The 20723-nt window shown below is 50.0% G+C and overlaps 1 protein-coding gene across 1 annotated transcript in view; it reads left to right on the forward strand.

Moving 5' to 3' along the window:
- The window catches only part of TENM4 (teneurin transmembrane protein 4), a 396776-nt gene extending 378230 nt beyond the window's left edge, over positions 1 to 18546 (forward strand). The window contains exons 25-28 of the mRNA XM_068554555.1: positions 2025 to 2321; positions 3787 to 5401; positions 10444 to 10586; positions 13186 to 18546. Of these exons, the coding sequence (XP_068410656.1) occupies positions 2025 to 2321; positions 3787 to 5401; positions 10444 to 10586; positions 13186 to 13944 (2814 nt within the window). The 3' untranslated portion in view covers positions 13945 to 18546. The remainder of the gene's footprint in view (positions 1 to 2024; positions 2322 to 3786; positions 5402 to 10443; positions 10587 to 13185) is intronic.
- Positions 18547 to 20723: the final 2177 nt, after the last annotated feature.

Consider the following 20723-nt stretch of genomic DNA (forward strand, 5'->3'; position numbering starts at 1 on the left):
CCTCCCAAAATAAATGGCCACCCACAGTGGCAGGATGTGGAATTAGAATGTTAGCCGGGTGCACCGCGCCGTAATGGAGCTCATTTTTTATACAACTGGGAACTTTTTTTAATAAAGAAAGATGTAAAATTATCTCATTGCTGCCCCTGCTGAGCACAGGAAGCATTAGGTGGTTCCCCAGTGAGCTGCTTAATTCAATTTTATTAATTTTGCAGCAGAGGTGTAGATCCTCTTCACTGGGGGCCCTCCAGGAGGTGAGGGGGGCGGCTGGCTTGATGGTACCACCTTGTGGGGAGTCACAAGGGACCTTCCCAGAGATGCTTTAAAAGGGCCCCCATCACTGTTGGCAGCGCAGACCCCACATCTTCCCCTGCCCTCTCTGCAAAGAACACAGCTTCAGCCTCCAACGCCTCTGATTTTTCATGGGAATTGTCTGCCACACTGTTTTTGCTCCTGCAATTGTGTTTGATTACCCCTGGGAAGGCAACCTTATTTTAACCAGGCCATTCACAGCTAAAGTCATCTCAGCACCATCATTATAAATCCTGATTTTCAAGGCTTTAGAATTTGTTTGAGGAGAAGGGGGAGACACACATGTCTCTACTTCCTCTGGGAATGACCGCGATCATTTGCTGTCATTTAATGGAAATAACTGCAACCATTAACTCAGTACCTTCTATATGCCCAGCCCTCCGCTAGGTAATTTACTGAGGTTTCTTCAATCCTCACAACAGCCCTGCTGTTTCACAGGGGAAGAAATTGAGACTCAGAGAGGGAAAGGCACTGGCCCAAGGTCACACAGAAAAGTCGGTCACAGAGTTGAGGCTGGACTCCTGCCCTGATTCCTAGACTTGAGACCTTTTCTACCACACAGGCCCCAGAGGGCCTTTCATTACCTTAATCCACATGTGCGGGTTGGCATCATATGGCCTGCGTCGTCTGCTTTCCTCTTGGGGCTTCTTACCTACGTGTCAAACTTAACCAGTAACTAATGGAAGAGTCCGAAAATGTGCCCAAATGCCCCGTCAGGCCCAGCACCACTTAGAGAGAACCAGCATTTTAGCCTCAGAGTACCTGGCAGTGTTTCAGGGACAACTGGCACCCCTAAGGGGTGGATCCAAATACAGAAACAGGCCTCTGAAGTATATTTCTTAACTAAAATATGAAAAACCTTGGTTTACTGCTACCCCTGTGGGACCCCTGTATTTCTGACTCTGAAAGGAAACTGAATTGTGTGCTGACCTAGCAGCCCAGGTAGAGATCATACAATGGGCTCCTGAGTCTAGAGGAAGGAGCAAAATGTTCTAAAACCTAGGACAGTGTCCCCTGGCAACCCCCAGTCAGAGAAGCCATCCCAGACTCAAACATATACACTGCCTCCCAGGGCCTCCAGGAAGAAGAAGATGTCTTGGGAGCTAACTGAGGTGACCAAGAAGCCCTAATTGTGGTGGCAGAGGGCAGGAGAGGCCCCAGAGGGGACGGGGAGTCCAAAGCCCTAAGAAGGGCTGGACTTGCTCAGAGGACCACACATCATATGTTGGCACGTTGCAATGGTGAGAGTCAAATCCAGACTCAGTCACTCACCAGCCACGGGACCTGGAGCCTGTCCCTGACTGTGGCCTCCCTGGTATCAAGCACGAGTGCAAACACTGGCACATAATAACGGGGTCAGGCACTGATTTGCTGGGCCCACGTGGCCTCTCCCTTTTCAGGAGGGAGTCAAGAAGGATCTGCCTTTCTATCCTCATTAGGAGAATCATATTAGGAAATGATGTAATCGTTTCCGCTGCTCTTTACCCAGCATCTGCATTGTCTTTATCTTCACGTCAGCCCTATGTAATTGGCATGATTATTCCCATTTTACAGATGAGGAAACTTCACAGAGCTGACAGGGGACAGAGCCAGGACCCAAACCCTTGTCTGTTGACACCCACAACCTGTGCTGCCCCCTCTACTCGGGAGCTTCTCAGACCAAGTTCCCAATGTCTAGATTAACTCTCTCTTTCCTCCTACCCCTTCCCCAGGTTCACAACCGGAACCTCCTGTCTCTGGACTTTGACCGTGTGACACGCACAGAGAAGATCTATGATGACCACCGCAAGTTCACCCTCCGCATCCTGTACGACCAGGCGGGGCGGCCCAGCCTCTGGTCACCTAGCAGCAGGCTGAATGGTGTCAACGTGACCTACTCCCCAGGGGGCCACATTGCTGGCGTCCAGAGGGGCATCATGTCTGAGAGGATGGAATACGATCAGGCGGGTCGCATCACATCTAGGATCTTTGCTGATGGGAAGACCTGGAGCTACACGTACTTAGAGAAGGCAGGTGTCTGTCTCCCTCCATCACTGGCCTTGCCATATAGAAGATCCATCACTGCGGCTCAACCCATGGCCAGGCCCAGCCTGCTGACCTCAGTGGGATGGATCTGACCCATGTGGTCTCCAAAAGGAAATGTTCAGGAAAATCTGCCTCAGAGTGCCAGGGGGTCCCGGGTGGTGTATGGATGGATTATGGTGATGGGGTGGTAAGTGGGGGGGTCCTGGGACAGGAGAATGTGAAAGTCCCACCCAGTAGGCTGGAGCTAGACCCAAACACTCTCTGGAGTTACAGAGCAGGATTGCGGACCCAGACCCAGGCAGGGGTCTGCTCCCAGGTCTAGGGCTCTTGGTGTGATCTGGTCACAGAGAACAAAAGGCAAAAGCCTGGGGATTAGTATTAAGCAAGAGGTGCTTAGTCCTGAGCTTCAGGTGCTAGGTGTGGCCTTAGTATGTCCCTTCTGCTTCAGGTCAGGATTCAGTTCATCCCAGGGACTTGGCATCAGAAAGGGCCTGAAATCAAAAGTTGGTCCCAAATAAGAGAAAATGCTAACTTTGATGCCCAGATGCCTTTAGGCCTTTTATCTACTGACTTATTCCTGAAACAGACTGTATTTCATGCCCCAGTTCTGATACCCAGATCCTTACTTAATGTTTTGCTCCTGGTCACCTGTCCAGGGCCCAGGCTCTGCTTGATCTGTGATCTGTCTCCCCTACCCTGTGCAGTGTTCGCATCTCCGAGCGCAGCATTTTGTGGTAGTGCTAAGAGAGACCTTGGGGGTCATCCAACCTACTGAAAAATCCAACCCAGAGGGAAAGAACTTGCCCAGGGCCACACAATGAGTCCGTTATTAGAAACCAGGTTTCCCCATGCCCATCACAGCCCACCCCACCCCCGGGTGGGCGTATGACCTGTTACTACATAAACAATTATGCAAAACCTTAAATGTCCTTCTCAGACATGTCTGTATCCTGTAGGCCACAGGGAGTCAACGGACGTTGTTTAGCAGGCAGTAGACATTGTCAGGCTGTGTTTTAGGATAATCATTCTTGCCTGAGTAGGAAGATTGATCTGAGAAGGAAGCTGGGACAAGGAAGCCAGGAGAGAGGCTGCTGCAAATACTTTAGGCCAGTGCTCCCAACCCCATCCCATGCTGAAGTCATCATTTTTGTACCCCACAAAGGGGCAAACAGACAAGGCTGCTCACTATAGGAAGGCAAATGGGCTGCATGTTCTGGGGCCCCAGGCCCTGCCAGGGTCAAGGGCAGAGAGAAATTCTTGTCTTAGCACACTTGTACCCCATTGCAATATCCTAGGGCGCACTGGTTGGAAAGCTCTGGTTTGGGCATAACTTAAGAGAAGCACCAGCTTCCTTGACCTTTCATTCTTTTCCTTTAAGTCTTGGGCGCACAGACCACCCCTTCCTTCCCAGCACCCTCTTCTCATCTCTCGGTTTTCCTTCCCCTCCAGTCTATGGTGCTGCTCCTCCACAGCCAGAGGCAGTACATCTTTGAGTTTGACAAGAACGACCGCCTCTCTTCTGTGACCATGCCCAACGTGGCCCGGCAGACGCTGGAGACCATCCGCTCAGTGGGTTACTACAGGAACATCTACCAGCCCCCCGAGGGCAACGCCTCAGTCATCCAGGACTTCACGGAGGACGGCCACCTCCTCCACACCTTCTACCTGGGCACCGGCCGCAGGGTGATATACAAGTATGGCAAGCTGTCCAAGCTAGCCGAGATGCTATACGACACCACCAAGGTGAGCTTCACCTGTGACGAGACCGCCGGCATGCTGAAGACCATCAACCTACAGAACGAGGGCTTCACCTGCACCATCCGCTACCGTCAAATCGGGCCCCTTATCGACCGCCAGATTTTTCGCTTCACCGAGGAAGGCATGGTCAATGCCCGCTTTGACTACAACTATGACAACAGCTTCCGGGTGACCAGCATGCAGGCCGTGATCAATGAGACCCCGCTGCCCATCGACCTCTATCGCTATGACGATGTGTCGGGCAAGACGGAGCAGTTCGGGAAATTTGGTGTCATCTACTACGACATTAACCAGATCATCACCACGGCGGTCATGACCCACACCAAGCACTTTGACGCATACGGCCGGATGAAGGAAGTGCAATACGAGATCTTCCGCTCGCTCATGTACTGGATGACCGTCCAGTATGATAACATGGGGCGAGTCGTTAAGAAGGAGCTGAAGGTGGGACCCTATGCCAACACCACCCGCTACTCCTACGAGTACGACGCCGACGGCCAGCTGCAGACGGTCTCCATCAATGACAAACCACTCTGGCGATACAGCTATGACCTCAATGGGAACCTGCACTTACTGAGCCCCGGGAACAGTGCACGGCTCACCCCACTACGGTATGACCTCCGTGACCGCATCACCAGGCTGGGTGACGTGCAATACAAGATGGACGAGGACGGTTTCCTGAGGCAGAGGGGCAGTGATGTCTTTGAGTACAACTCAGCGGGCCTGCTCATCAAGGCCTACAACCGGGGTGGCGGCTGGAGCGTCAGGTACCGTTACGATGGCCTGGGGCGGCGGGTGTCCAGCAAGAGCAGCCAGAGCCACCACCTGCAGTTCTTCTATGCAGACCTGACCAGTCCTACCAAGGTCACCCACCTGTACAACCACTCCAGCTCTGAGATCACATCCCTCTACTACGACCTGCAAGGACACCTCTTTGCCATGGAGCTGAGCAGCGGAGATGAGTTCTACATAGCCTGTGACAACATCGGGACCCCTCTTGCTGTCTTCAGTGGAACGGGCTTAATGATCAAGCAGATCCTGTACACAGCCTATGGGGAGATCTACATGGACACCAACCCCAACTTCCAGATCATCATTGGCTACCACGGTGGCCTCTACGATCCGCTCACCAAGCTCGTCCACATGGGCCGGCGGGATTACGACGTGCTGGCTGGTCGCTGGACTAGCCCAGACCACGAGTTGTGGAAGCAGCTTAGTAGCAGCAATATCATGCCTTTTAATCTCTATATGTTTAAAAACAACAACCCCATCAGTAACTCTCAGGACATCAAGTGCTTCATGACAGGTGAGCATCAGGGCTCATTCAGAGGGCAGGAACCACGATCACTCTGGTCATCTGAAAAGACAGTCTTCCTTGAGAAAGCCGGCATGGCGTAATGGGAGATATTGACTTCCTCTTAGAGCAGCATTTTCCAAAGTATTTTTGAAGAAACACTAGCTCAGAGAAATGCTTTGGAAAAACTGGTTTTGGCATCAAATCAATTTGACAGGGCAACTACCGTTCTTAAATTTTCACGATACGTTTCAGCTTATGAAAGGCTCTGAGAAGTCCTGTAGTAAAGAGAACTGTTTCACGTATTTACCCACTATTTTTCCAACTTATTTGACCATGAAACCCTAATATTTCACTGGATGCATCCCCTGGAATGTACTTTGAGAGTTTCTGACCCAGAGATCAGGCTGGTTATGAGTCCCTGATAAGTTGAATGAAGGTATGACAAAAAAAAAAAGAAAAGAAGAATTCAGTTCTCTTATTTGGGATGAGGTAATGGAAAATTCAGACTTTGGCGACAGACAGAACTAGGTGAAAGATCCATCATTTCTAAGCTATGACAGTCACAAAATTTATTTAACTTCCCCTGAATTCCAGTTTCCTGATCTATAAATTGAAGTTAGAATATCTACCCTGACTCTGGCAAGTTAAATATGCATATTGTAAATCCTAGAGCAACTACTAAAAGATAAAGCAGAGGCACAGCGTCAGTAGTGGAGATAAAATGAAGACTAAATTAATAATCCAAAGAGGGTAGGAAAAGAGGGAGAAAAAGGAGCAAAGAACAGATGGACAAATAAGAAAAAAAAAAATACTTACCTGATAGGATGGTTGCAGGGGTGAAATGAGATACATTTTATAACCTGCCTAGCACAGTGCCTGGCTCGTGTTGGTTCTCTTTCCCCTACCGTCTGATTTTAAAAGTGGGCTTTGGTCTCCACTACCGTGAAACCAACTTGAGTATAAAATGCCCCATAGGTCACGCATGCCAGAAATGCCTCTAACGGCCTCCTTCCAGCAAGCAGCCGCTGCCAGGCCAGTCACAGAAGACCTCAGGAGTCAGAGCAGCTCTGGGGATTCAGGTCTGGGTAAAACCACCTTTTATAGAACAGAGCTCGTGGTGGACAAAAGTTGGGCACGACAACTTGCAAACGTGGTCATCTCCCCGTCTTTTGTCCTGTGACATAATCCTCCTGCCCCTAGTTTAAGGCAGTTTCCTTCATTCAACAAGGGCCCCCTCTGTGCAGCCACTGTTTTAGTCACTGGGGATAGAAAGATGATCCCTGCCCTCCAGGAGTTCACCCTGCAAGAGGCCAGACAGACAACTGCTGTCCAGTGTGAGGGGCCCATGGCGGAGGCTTGCGCTGACGGCCGGTGAAACACAGGAGACACAGCTGGTTCTACCCAGGGAGCAGCTGGCGTGTGAGGTCCGCTTACGAGTGGACATTCGCCAGGTAATGGGAAAAAAGACGATCCAGATAGAGGGGACCGCACATACAAAAGTGTGGAGAGGGCAGTGTGTACAGCCCACGTGAATGCCCCTTAGGGACGTGGTGGCTTCCTGGCCCCCAAACTGGGGTAGCCCAGTCTGGACCTGTTTCTGCTGACAGAATTAGAGGATTCTTCTTTCAGGGAAGAATTCCAGGTGCTCACGTCGAGAACAGGAGTCCCAAGAGTGGGAAGGGAGGGAGGACACAGTGGTGAGCAGGTGTGACGAAAACATCCTTGGGGCCTGTGGACGCACAGGAATATCTCAACAGGGTTTCACAGCGTTCACCCTACTCAGCTTGCTGCCAGCCCCAGAAAAACTTAACCGACTGAGAGGACACTTCTCTTATATCTGTCTGCATTAAGCACGCCCCCTGCCTCATCTTCCCATGAATTTCCTGTGAGATGCCTTGGCAGGTTACTGTAGCTGAAGAAAAAACCATTTTACTACTAAAAGCCAAGATACTACTAATTCTCACTAAACTTGACCATTTAGCTTCCACGTGGGCTACATGCAACCTCATTCACATCCAGCAACAACAACAATAAAAAGGCATCTCATCTTTTTTCCAAAAACAGGATAGGGTCTTAAGCCTATAATGCTGGAGAGGCTTATGTCACATGACAACCCCTGAACCAACCAACATGGCTGGGGAGATAGAATGCGCTGATTGGCTTAGCCTAGGTCACATGCTTCAGTGCTAAGCCCTTAGGTGGAGTCAGCGTCCCTAAAAATACATGGATACCCCAAAAAGAAAGAGAGAGAAGGCACACTTGGGACACTAGGAGGGCAACTTAAAAATGTCTACCACTGATCCATCATACACTTAACCCTCACTTGTAGCCTGTGTGATGGGGACCACTGACCCCATTTACAAAGGCAGAAAGTGAGGGTCAGAGAGGTAAGGTAACCCGCCCAGGAAGAGGTGGCAAGGCTGGGGCTGTGTCTGACTCCAAAATCCTCATTCTTAGATCTGAATTCTCTCTGTAAAGTGCAAAGCTGTGTACACGTGAAAGGGATTATTATTTTTCACCACTGTCCCAGGGAGCCACACTGAAGTCTGGGACGAACGGATGAGTAAAGAGCTTTTTAACTTGAGGGAAATGTCTACCTCTGATGTCGTAGGAAAGAAGAGTAAAATTCCCAACTCTTCAGAAAAGCACAGTAGAAAAAGCAGTGAATAAATCAATTTTCAGCATTTTTCCTAAAGGCATAATGAGAAAGTTTCCCACCTTCCATCACTTGTAATTAAGGCCCAAGACTCTTTTCAGCCCCCTGGTTTCCTGGGAATTTGCAGTATTCCTGATAGAAGCTTTCCTTTGCAACTACAAATTCAGATGCAAGTTCTCAGCCTCAGGCAAAATGGCTTTATAGGGTTTTTTTTCCTCCCCGTTGTGTTTGTTTTAATTTCCCAAAGAACCATCTACCAAGATTCAGAGAATCAGAGATACTTAGAAACTCAGTGAGGAAAGGGACTTTGGAGAAAACTGGTCCAAGCACCTCACGCTACAAAAGAGGAAATGGAGTTCCAGGCACATGGAGGCTTGGGTTTGAGGAAACACAGGCAACCTTCTATGAGCCAGGAACCAAGCTGGACACTTTAAAATACATTAAATCCAATCATTTATGTAACAAAACAGAACAGTTCCTGCTCTATGTTGGCTGCCCCAAAGTGGTAACACTATTAGTATTCTTATCCATGACTTGTTGAAAACCATTTCTGCCATGAATTTGCAGATAAGGAAACTGAACCTCAGAGAGGTTAAGGAAACTGTCTAAGATCACACAGTTTGCAAGTTGGGAGCCAGAGTTTGGACCTGGGTTTTGTCTTGCCTCACTATGTTCTTTCCCTTATATGATCTTTCTAGAAGTAGAATCTGGGTTTCCAAGCTTCCTTTTCTACCACCCCTCCACGTGAGAACCTCCAGGCTTCAAACCCAAGAGAGGGGCTCTGGAACATCGAAAAAACAAAACCCCAAAAAAAAAAAAAAGAAAAAAGAAAGAAAGAAAAAGGCAAACCTGAGGTTCTTGAATGCAAAGGCAACGTGGGATGAAGTTGATGACCCCCAAATGGCACTCCCATCACTGGGATGAACTCAATTCCACCAATGCCTGGACCCTAAGAACCTCCCTGACCAGGGATCTGTCTGCTTTGGAAGAAGCCAAAAGCAGGCCTGAATGCCCACCGCCCAGAGTTGCTGGCTCAGAGACTTAATTCCAAATCCTTCCTTCTCCTGACTTTGGATTTGAGTCTCTAGTCAACAACTGCTTTGGCATCTTCAGCTGCCCCTTCCCAAGGAAGGCTGAGCCATGCTGGGACACAGGCTGTCTGTCTCTCTCCTGTAGACCCCACATCACCTCCCACCTGCCGTCCCAGGCTCTTCCTGCTCCAGCCACCATTTTCCTTTCTGGTTCTCTCTCTGCCTTGCTGAACTGCTGTCTGGTTACCCGAACGCTCCCAATACTCACCTCCCCTCTCCAGGCCTTGCCTTATGCAATGGCCTTTGCCTTCATCTCCATCGAAGCCTGACAAAATTTACACAGCTTTCACTGTCTGGCTTAAAGGCAACCTTCTTCATGAAGACTTGTCAGCCTGTGCAACTGAAAGACTTCTGCCCTCCTCTAGGCGTTTGTCCTGTGTCAAGGTTATCCGTGCCCATGTCTCATCTCCCCTTCAGGGTCCTGCGTGTGCAAGCTGAGGCTCTGTGACACCAGCACTGGGCACATAAAAGACACTCAGCAACAGAGGGCCAAGTAACTGAGGACACACTTTCCACCCTCTTTCTCTTCCTGAAGTCTTGGCTTCCTGATTCCACTCTTCAGCGAGCCAGATGCTCATGACAATATCCCACCTTTCCCTATACCTAGTATTTTATAATTAGTAACCCCCCCAGGAATATTATAAAAACCAGTAAATCCAGTGCCTATGGGGCTAGATCCTCAAGCCCAATACAAAGACTGGAAAATGAAGGCGCAGGGAGGTTAACTGACTTCCTTAGGCTCTCAGAGTAAATAAAGGCAGGATCAAGGGGGAAAAAACTCTTCGATCTTTGGTCAGGCCACCTCCACGCCCAATGCACTTTGGCCCTGAGGCTCTAATCTCTTCAAAAAGGAGAAAGGAGGGAGAGTTTGCTTCTTCAGTGAATTTTCTCCTTGGAAGTCATTCATTAGAATCTTTCCTTTGGGGTTTGGTTGTCCTCTGTGTCTCCTGTTGACGTTGGGGGTGGATGTGGAGGAGTCTTCACCCATCAACAGCTGTCCCTGGCTGTGAAGCTGAAGGTCCTCGGGGTAGAGTGACAGTAGTAAGAGGAGTCCGGAAACCTAGGTTCTACGTAGGTGACATCTCTCTCAGATACATCCCTAGGAGGGGACACTGGGTCCCAGGAGCATATTCAGCTTTCACACCGTGAAGCAGTTTGCAGCATGCTTGTTGGCTCTCCCCCCAGCAGCTCTCCATGTCCTCACCCCGCCCCCCCTGCAGCCTAACTCTAGGCTGCTTTCTTGGGATGTGTCACTCTGAGGTCCAGTGACTCCATGGGGATGTTTCTGCTTCTCTCCCACCCAGATGTCAACAGCTGGCTCCTCACCTTCGGATTCCAGCTTCACAATGTGATTCCCGGCTATCCCAAGCCAGACATGGATGCCATGGAACCATCCTACGAGCTCATCCACACACACATGAAAACTCAGGAGTGGGACAACAGCAAGGTAATTCACACACACGGCTGACCACCCCTCAAGCCATCCAGACATTACAGGAATGGGTCCCACCCGCTTTTCAGGAAAGCCTAGGCCAATGATAGAAACCAATGTGGTACGTTCACTGTGCCTGCCAGAAACAGTTCAGCAAATACTTAGTAACCCTGCCACTGGCAAGTCACTGTGGACCCAGCTGTAACAGCACGTAGGCCCTCACAAACCAAATTAAGGAGTTTTGTATGTTACACTGAGTTTGGAGTTCCACACACAAAAATGAGCCTTTGTCCCAACCCAGAACAAAAGTACAAAGAGGGAAGGTGTATTCGAAATACAAATGTGACATTTTCTGAGCACCTCAGTGCACCTGGCCTATTCTACATAAATTAACACAAAAATATCCCTTGGTATTGTTGTTCCCATTTTACAGATTTCATGCCTGAGGCTTTCGAATGCCACACAGCAAGGATGAAGTAGAGCAGGATTCAAACCCAGATCTGTCTGTAGGTGCTCAAAAGAATGTTACTTTCCCCTGTCTTCCATTTATGACCCAATTTCAAAGACTCATAGAATTTTATGGCTATAAAGATCCTTAAAAACAGTTTCATTCCACCCCCTCACTTCAGGCATCCATTTGCTCATTTCTTCCCACTGCCCCCCTCTTTCATAAGATCTGTGCTAGGAGCCGGCTCTTCCAGGCCCCATGCCCCAGGAGCCCAGTGAATGCAGGAAAGAATCAGGCAGAGACCAGGCCTTCCAGGGGATACCTGACCAGGGGGACAAGAGACTGAGGAGGAAATCAGGGCTGCCAGATGGCATACTGCTGGCGATGGGAAACTTACACGTCCGTATCTCTTACTCCAGTCGGATTCCATTAGGCCTCAGCCTAGCTGTTTCCTTCCCCTGACCTCTGCAGAATGTGATTCTGCACCTCTGTGCTCCGGTGGCACCTATAGCTTCCTCGTGCTAAGCGCTCACAACACTATATTTTCATTCCTGTTTTCTTTCCTATATCGCCACTAGACCCTAAGCCCCAAGAGGGCAAGAACTGGGTCTTATCTGGTACCCAGCATACCACCTCGCACATAGTAGGTGCATGGAAAACTTTTGTTGAATGAACAGATGGTTGAAAGAAGTAAACAACCCTGTGAGTTCAGTCTTTTTCCCCATTTTACAGATAAGACCAGAGTTGAGAGAAACTTGTCCAAGGTGAGCTGGAAAGGCGATGAGAACCCAAGTCTGTCTGGTCACAAAGCCCATCCTCTCTCTGCGGTCCTAGCCCCACCCCCTGCCCCTCTCCAATCCCCGCCATCCATCCCTCCAGGTACTGCCCAGCTGCCAACAGCACTGACTGTTTTCCCAGGGCTGCTTCCAGCCACTCAGCTGCACCCCCACCTCCAGGCTCCCTTCTCCACCCCCTCCCAGAGCCACAGTCTCTGACAGCCCGTTTGCCAACCTCGCCTGTCAATGAATTATTGATTTCTGCCCTTGGCAAGCATTGGAGATCTGTGTTGTTGAGCACTCCAGCTTCCGTGAAACTCTAGGAAATAATTGTTCACAGACAGGGTTCTATTAATTATAAAGAGGACTTAATTTCAGTGAGAAACCGATGGGCCTTTTTCTAAAGCCATTTCTCTAAGTTGCTGATAAGGCCCTGGGGCCTGCCTGAACGTGGCTTCCAACCTGTCCCCCAAAGCAGCCAAGAGCGGGGGCACTTGGGGAGCCCTTAGGAAGCACTGTGGGGACAGAGGCCCTCCTTGAAAATCATTTCTAAACATGGCAGAGAGCAATACAGCAGGCTAAGAGGGTTTATGTAAATCACTGCTTTTCATCCTACTAAGCCTTCTTGTCAAGAGTGCATTCCTCGCCATTCCTGCATCTAACACCATCCCCTCATCCTCCAAGTCCCAACTCAAGCGTGAGCCTGTCCTTGAACCCCATCTCCTTCACCTTGCTCCTCCGCCTCCAGGCTGAGACATCCTGAGCCGTGATTGCTCCTCCCGACTCCAGCAGCCCTTGAACTGAGCCTCTAGGATCAGACAGACCAGGGTTCGAATGTTGGCTTGAATACTGACTAGTCGTATGACTGTGGGCCAGTTACAACCTCTTTGAGCCTTAGTTTCCTTAGGTGTAAAACCAGAACAATAACAGTCCCTACTGTATAAAGTTATTGTGAAGATCCAACGAGATAATGACTGTGAATTATTCAGCTCAAAGACCACGACATGTTGGCTATAGCTGTTACTATTGCATCTCTTAGACCACCACTCATCACATTTGATTGTAGTTATTTGTTGCCACATCTGTCTTTCCCCACTAAACGAGGAGTTCTTCAAGGGCAGGGATGATGTCTGATTCATTGTTGTATCTCCTGTGCTGAGAAAGGGACTGGGCACAGAGTAGATGCTCCCTGAACAGCTTCTGAATGGAAGGAAGGGTGAATAGATGGATGAAGGAGGGCTGGGTGTCCTAGTGGTCAGCAGTAGAGCTAGATGCTGCAGGTTAATACATTTGAATAGGTTTGACTTTTAGTCATGTAAGCTGATTCTCCAGGCCGTTGGAAGTTTTTCCCCATTTATTTCACTCTCTCTCTCTCCCCCCCCACCATCAGTCTATTCTCGGGGTACAGTGTGAAGTGCAGAAGCAGCTCAAGGCCTTCGTCACCCTGGAACGTTTTGATCAGCTCTACGGCTCCACAATCACCAGCTGCCAGCAGGCCCCAGAGACAAAGAAGTTTGCATCCAGTGGCTCAGTCTTTGGCAAAGGGGTCAAGTTCGCCTTGAAGGATGGCCGAGTGACCACAGACATCATCAGTGTGGCCAACGAGGACGGGCGGAGGGTTGCTGCCATCTTGAACAACGCCCACTACCTAGAGAACATGCATTTCACCATTGACGGGGTGGACACCCACTACTTCGTGAAACCAGGACCTTCGGAAGGCGACCTGGCCATCCTGGGCCTCAGCGGGGGGCGGCGAACCCTGGAGAACGGGGTCAACGTCACTGTGTCCCAGATCAACACGGTGCTCAGTGGCAGGACTAGACGCTACACAGACATCCAGCTCCAGTACGGGGCACTGTGCTTGAACACCCGCTATGGGACAACACCAGACGAGGAGAAGGCACGGGTGCTGGAGCTGGCCCGGCAGAGAGCCGTGCGCCAGGCCTGGGCCCGCGAGCAGCAGCGACTTCGGGAAGGGGAGGAAGGCCTGCGGGCCTGGACAGAGGGCGAGAAGCAGCAGGCGCTGAGCACGGGGCGGGTTCAAGGCTACGACGGCTTCTTCGTGATCTCGGTCGAGCAGTACCCGGAACTGTCAGACAGCGCCAGCAACATCCACTTCATGAGACAGAGTGAGATGGGCCGAAGGTGACAGAGAGGACCGTGGCCGGGACTTCTTGCCAAAGACAGCTACTCTTTTGTGGCCGCATACCTGACTGTGTTGTACTTAAAAAAAAAAAAGAATCCTTTTTTTAACAAGTGCAGAAAGCAAACAAACAAAAAAGATACTGGGTTGCATTGTAATTCATGCAACATCCTTTTTTTTTTAAGAAAAGAAAAACACAAATTTGGCCTTCACACATTTTTTGCAAAGAACAGAAGGTATTTTTTTTCCGTAGTGTGATCACAATGAAAACTTTGTCTTTTGTTCCCTTTTCCTTGAGGAGTTTTCCTTGTTGTTTGGGGTACACTTCTCCTCACTGAGATGCATCTCCTGGGGTGCGTCCTTGTCTGTCCCCAGGTACCCAGTGTGATGTGAGACACAAGTGTCTGTGCTAACTTGTCCCATGTGCAACTTTCTCTTCCATGGGGGTCGGGCAGGAGGGAAGGGTGCGGAGAGTAATGGGCCGGTAGCAAATTTCCGAGTGGGCCTGGAAGGAGGGTCTGCAGGACCTGAGGATCTTTGGCTAAGCTCCCGCAGACAAGTGGTGGCTTTTTTACTCACTGTGTTCCATGCCTCCAGAGGACCATGGATGGTTCCATCTTCTCTGGGGAATTTCATGATCTCACGGCACCTTTTTCAAGCTGCCCCAAACTCCTGTCCAAGCTTTATATTTTGATGCGAAATGAAACCCCCAACCCCTTTTGCAAATCTTGTGTAGTTGTCAGTGCCACCTCCATGCTGGGATGGAGAAAGTGTCTCCCAGGTCCTTTCCCCAGTCTGGTGACAGCATCCTGGGGCTTAGAGCCCAAGCCTCCCCAAGAGGCAGAGGCATCCAGGACATCTGTGGTTGGTTGGTCCTCCCATGATGTTCCTTATTCATCTCTCTCTCCCAAAGTCAGATGTGAGAACCAGCACTGCACAGCAAGCCCTCAGTGTGGGCACCACGTCCAGAAGGGAAGGTCACCCACGGCAAAAGAATGGCAGTGGTGGCAAGGGTACCAGCCTGCCTTCCTAGGTGAAGCCCTCTCCCCATGACTTTGGGTATCTTCCCTCCACTGCTCAGCTGCCACCACTGAGAAATAGGAGTGTGGAGAGAGGTGCTTGGTGGCCTTTGATTGTGGAAAGAGGCTTAAGAAGAAGTCAGCCAGACAGAGGAAAGCATGAGTCAAGCATCCTTCTAACGAGCTCCTGAAGGCTCCTCTGCCTCTCATGTATTGAGCTAATTGCAGAGCTGGGATGCAGCTGGATAGGCTTTCAGGAAATTCCTTCTGTGAAGTTCTTCTAAAACAGCTTCCCCTCTAGAGGAGCCCAACTGGGGTTTTAAAGCAAGATTAAGGAGAAAGGAGGAAAGAGATAATTTGGTGTGGCCAGGCAGCATCAAGCTACCCCACCAGGATTGGGGGCGGTTCCTGAGGCTGGTGCCCGTGGATCCAGGAGGCCGGGCTACATTTGTCCCTGTGAAGACCCACGCCTGTGGTCATTGGGCAGAAGTTTAAGTCCTTTCAGGAGCGAGTACACCCCACACCTGGAGGGCATGCCTAGGGAGAGGCATCAGCCAATGGGCCGGGGGAAGCATTGAGAGTAGGGGGGAGCTAGGAGCTCCTTTCTCCTGTTTTATCTGCCTAATTACCACTGTCATTACCTCTCACAGGAGGCTCTGGGAGACCAGGAGGGGAAGCCAAATGCTTCCTTTTAAGCTGGGCTTCTTAGAAAATGGGACTTTTATGGGTTACATTTTACATTGAGTGTGGAAAATGAATTTTGAGTCTGAGCTCCTTCCCGTGGAAACCTTGTTGGACTGACAAGCTCATGGCACCTTTATAGCCTTACTCACAGAGTCTTCAGAATATTCCATGAGTTAATGAAACCGAAAAGGTCTCTTACTGCATGAGAATTGGAGCAGCACGGAGGCCGGGGTCTGCCTGGCAGAGGGAGGCACCCAGAGCTTCTCGGGAGAGGAGGTTTTGCCTTACGTCATCCCACTGGGATGAGAGGATGTGTTTCGCTAAGTGCTCTTCCTGTTTCCAAAAAAAGTGACACTGCTGCTACAGTGTCTTGGACTATTTGTCCACTGCTCCCAGAGCTCCGCTGAGTCAGATGCAGTGCTCCCGGGCCCACTGTGCAAGGCGGGAGCTGGCGGCGGGTCCCATCCGGCAGGATCGTTCTTGGATGGGATGGAAAATAGTTTGGCCTGAAGAACACAAGTTGTTGTTGTTTTTAATCCAAAATAGACTTATGCCTCTCAAATGTACTCTTGATACAAGGAGCCCTTGAACAATGCGACCCTGCCCATTGACCTAGATGATCAGTTCCATCCTGGCTTCCTGACATCAGTCAAGACCTGCTGGGGACGTCTACTTGGAGGTCAGAGACAGCACGAGGGCCGAATGAACCATCTCCCCACACCTCCCCAACCCTCTGACTCTCCACCCCTCACCCCCACCGAAGTAACAGTGTGGACTCTTAAAGATCAAGATCACAGAGAATAATTGAGCATTCCTTTCCTTTAAACGAATGACGTTACATTTTTTCTGGGCCACATACCACCAAGGAGGCATAGCTTCTGTATGGGGAGAAGAGGAAGCATCCCCAGCCTTTAGAGAGGACCTCAGGTGTGGGGCAGGCAGCATCATGCACCTCAGTTTCACACTGCTGCTGTTGCTGTTGGAGGTGGTGCTTCTGGCCTCGGCCCTTCTGAGTTGGTTTCCATTTGGGCTGGCAGGTGACTCACTGCCTCCACCCTCAGTCTGTCCTGCTGAGACCAGCAGTGCCAATCGCACCACGAGAGTGGGTCTGAAGGCATAAGCCAGAGTTCCCTGTGCCTGCTCAGCGGCCTCCAGGCATCAAATCCCATCTTTGACGGCACCTGCCCTTTTGGCATTAACCAACCAAAACGTGTGCGTTCCTTAGAATTACCAGCCCTCCCTCACTGGCTCAGGTTCATTATCCTGCAGGATGTCAGCTTCTGACCCTAGAAAAAGGGTTATTTTGGAAGAGCTCCTGCCTTCTCCCGTATCCTCCACAGCTGCTATCAGCTCCTCATCCTCCGCCCCTCTGTCATCACCTGAAATAGGACTTCAGTGATTCCCCAACTTTGTTTTTTATAGGATGAGATTTCCTTTTTATCCACCCTCCAGGCAGACATCACTGGAGGGCAGAGCTATGACAATGGGAAGAAGGGAAAGGAACTCCACGGTCAATTACCCCTGATGCTTGTCTCTCAGAACTGTCCACTGAGAATTAACCCAAGGAACAGACTAGTGCCGATTTCTACCTAGGGATGGAGCATTTGAAACAATTGCTAAGAAACTGACCAGAGGTTGAAAATGGCCAGAGGGCGTGATTTTAAAGAATCGGGATGAGGTGGGGCTGGGAGCAGAAGGTGATATAGGCAAGGAAGGGGAATAAAACTCGGCAGTGTTTTTATAGGCACGTAACAAGGAATCAGATTTGTTTAAAAACAAACAAAAAATAATAATAAAGGACCTTTTTAGCTGTGACTTTTAAGTACCACCTTATAGGTGGCAGGGGTTTCCAATATGCAAAGATGAGATTTCCATGTGAAATCTTAGAATAGTTTCACATCTGCAGCCTGGTATTTGCAGTTGCCACGAGGTGAGGACCATGAGGCTGAGCTTGGTGCCCAGGAGGAAGGAGTCTGCCGGGCCTCAGCGGGGTCTCGGGTTTTGGGGTTTGTTCCCCTGGTGCTTAAAGTCGAATCTATCCTCCACTCCTCACAGCAGCCGCTAAGCCCCGGCCGTGGCTTCTGGTCCTGAGCTGGGACCTGCCTCCTGAGGGGTCTTGGAAAGCACCCAGTCTCTTTTTTCCCTGGGGATCCTCATTAGGATTAAAAGCCCTCTATTTAAGGTTCAAAATTCCCAGGTAGTTTATACACTTGTCTGTATTTTACTGGACAGGAGGGGATTAAAGAAAGAACTCTGTAGTTCAAGGCCCTTTCATTTTACCTTCAAAAAACAGCAAACTCATTTTAAAGACTCATTGCTCAGGTGATAGAAACTCTATCCTCTCCAACCTTTCCATTCTCAGAAACCAGCCTTGTGTACGTGACCGCCCCAGACAGCAGGCCGATGTTGGGTTTCTTACCCCCTCTGGAATGCCAAAGGCATGATACTGGGCGACCTCTTGGTCCCGAAGAAAATGTGTTTGATTCTGAGGGCAAACTGCCAATGGAGAACCAACTTTCGGGCAGGCTCAGCTATCCTGGCAGAAGCTGAGTCACGGATGTTTGCTGGTGCCTGGCAGCCCTAGATTCACCCAACACCAGAATCCCACTTTTCTACACCTGCCTTTTGTTCTTGAAGACTTCTGAACGCACAGCTTCAGCAAAAGGACTCTCCCAAGCTGCCTCTGGACGACCAACACTGGAGACTCTGGCCTTACCATGTGGAAATAGTTTTCCTGAAGTCTGGAACTAATTTTGAGAAGTTTTTTTCTCAACACTTTTGTGTTTCTAACACTGTATTCTTGACTGTGTAAATACCAACAAGGCTGTAAATAAATGCAGATGTAGATACCTTCTAGAAAAGAAAAAAAAAGGCATAAAAACAAAACTAGAAGTGATCCCGTGTAGCCTTCGTTGACAAATAAAAGAATATTTTGTGTTTAAAGCTGTCTGGTGGCCTTTGTTTGGAGTAGTGATTGCTTGAGCCAGTCCTCTGAGTTTGCACTACTAGAAGCTCCTGTTCTCCGGAGGACCTCCAAAGCTCTGGTGCTTGGCCCCAAAGTCCCTCTTAAGCCCTCCAGGTGACAGCTGTCATGGAGAGGCATTTCCAGAGCACACAAAGACCCTGGGGCTTAACCTCACGAATGTCAAAGCACCTCTGACATCAGCTATGCCCCACTGCTCCCCCGGGCCATGTTGCAGCTGCTGTCCTTACTGGCCTCAGGGACAGACTCCAAGGGGCGGGACAGCTCGACACTGCCCTAAGGAAGGAGCCTGTGCTCTGCCACTGGGCACAGAATTGTCCACTATGTCACACGTCACTGCGTTCCACACGGGGTGTCACTGGTTGCACTTTCAAAAATAAATGAATATTCATCATACAAATTATTATAACCACATAATACAACTTGGAAAAAAAGGAAGAAAATTCCTTTAGCATTGTTTTGGGTTTTTTTGTTTTTGTTTTTTGCTCTGTGTGTTCTTAATCTAAGGTAATTGAAAAAAAATCTGAGGTAGTCACAGCATACAGGTAATTTTTTTCACCCTGCTTTTCTCACATAATCTCACATTTAACCTCATGTCTAGAAGCCAGGGATGACAGCTGGTCACTTAGGAAAGTACATTTGCTAAAGCCCACCTCCCTAGTGTGATCGGCAAACCTTATGAAAATTCAAATAATTGAGGACAGGAGTGAGAACAGAAGGTTCATTGCTTCCCATTAGCCTCAGGTCTGGCCCATCACCAGGCCCTGCGGGAAGGAGCTTCAAGCTTCGGCTCTCTTCCTTCCACCCGGGCAGCTATGGGCTGTCCAGGCACTGCTACCCAAGCTGTCATACTTTTGTGGTGCCAGGGACGGAGGCACCTGCAGTGGTAGAAAAAAAAAAACATTTTTGGAGTCATGCCAAATTGGGTGCAAAACTTGGCTCTAGCACTTAACTGTGTGATCTTAGACGAGTAATTTAAATTCTAAGCCTCAATCTTCTATCTATAACGAGGGTATGATGGCACATACCATACCCTCCTGGTTACTGCTCAGATCACCTTAAAGGAGTAGGCGTATAATGTCGCATGCTGCTCTCTGAACAACGGGACTTGGCCCAGTGTAACTTTTTCCCCTCACACCTCCCTTCCCAGCCCTCCACCCACCTCCCTTCCAAAGTCTGGTACTCTTCCCACTACACCAGTGGTTCTCAAACTTTGGCCTGTACCAGACTCACCTGGAGTGTTTATCAAACCGCAGATTGCAGGCCCCGACCCCGGAATTTCTGAAATCAGTGGGTCTGAGATGGGGCCCCATAATGTGCATTTCTAACACATTCCCAGGTGACGCTGCTGCCCCTTCACGCTTTCAGAACCACTGCAAAAAAGCCCTGCCAACGACACTATCTTTTACACTATGGACCGAATAAGCTACTCAGCATGGCCCCTCAGATGCCCTTGGTCAAGGATACCTACCATTTCCAGCCAGCAGAGCCAGTGTATCGGTCCTCCTCTGCGGCGCCCTCTCCTGCTTCCGCACTACATACAGTCAGCCGCGTGGGAACGTCCCCCACCCCAATATACCCAGGCTTTCCCACCTTGTGGGCCCTTGCACTCAGCGCTTCTTCAAGCCCGGTGCAAGTGTGCTCCGAAGCCCTCCGGCAGCCCTTTCCCTCTCGACAGGCACTCACCGCACACTGCCACGAGCCAGGCACTTTCAAGACTGAATTAACTTGGGCGTGAGCATCTCGAGCCCAACCCGATCTGTGTCTATCTAATCCTCTGCGCGTCCCCAGAGCCCAAAGCAGGTAGCCAGCCGTGGGTCACCCTAAGCTCAGCTTGGTCTTTGCTGCAGGGGTCCACTCTCTCTGGTGTATTTGAGAAAAAGGGGGATGGTTGCCTATCCCCTTCTGAATGGAGGCCGCCTCGCCTCCCGAACCGGGTGTTTCGCCCCCTCCCGGGCTCTCCCGGCAAGTCTGCGTGCTGCAGGTGCGCGGGCCTCGCGAGAGGAGGAGGGGGCGGGAGCGAGGCAAGTCTCCTCCCCTACGTTCCGCGCTCGCCACGCTCTGTAACCCCGCCCTCGAGGTTGCACGGGAGAGTCTTC

This window comes from Eschrichtius robustus, chromosome 11, assembly GCF_028021215.1.
Source record: "Eschrichtius robustus isolate mEscRob2 chromosome 11, mEscRob2.pri, whole genome shotgun sequence".
Classification (NCBI taxonomy): Eukaryota; Metazoa; Chordata; class Mammalia; order Artiodactyla; family Eschrichtiidae; genus Eschrichtius; species Eschrichtius robustus.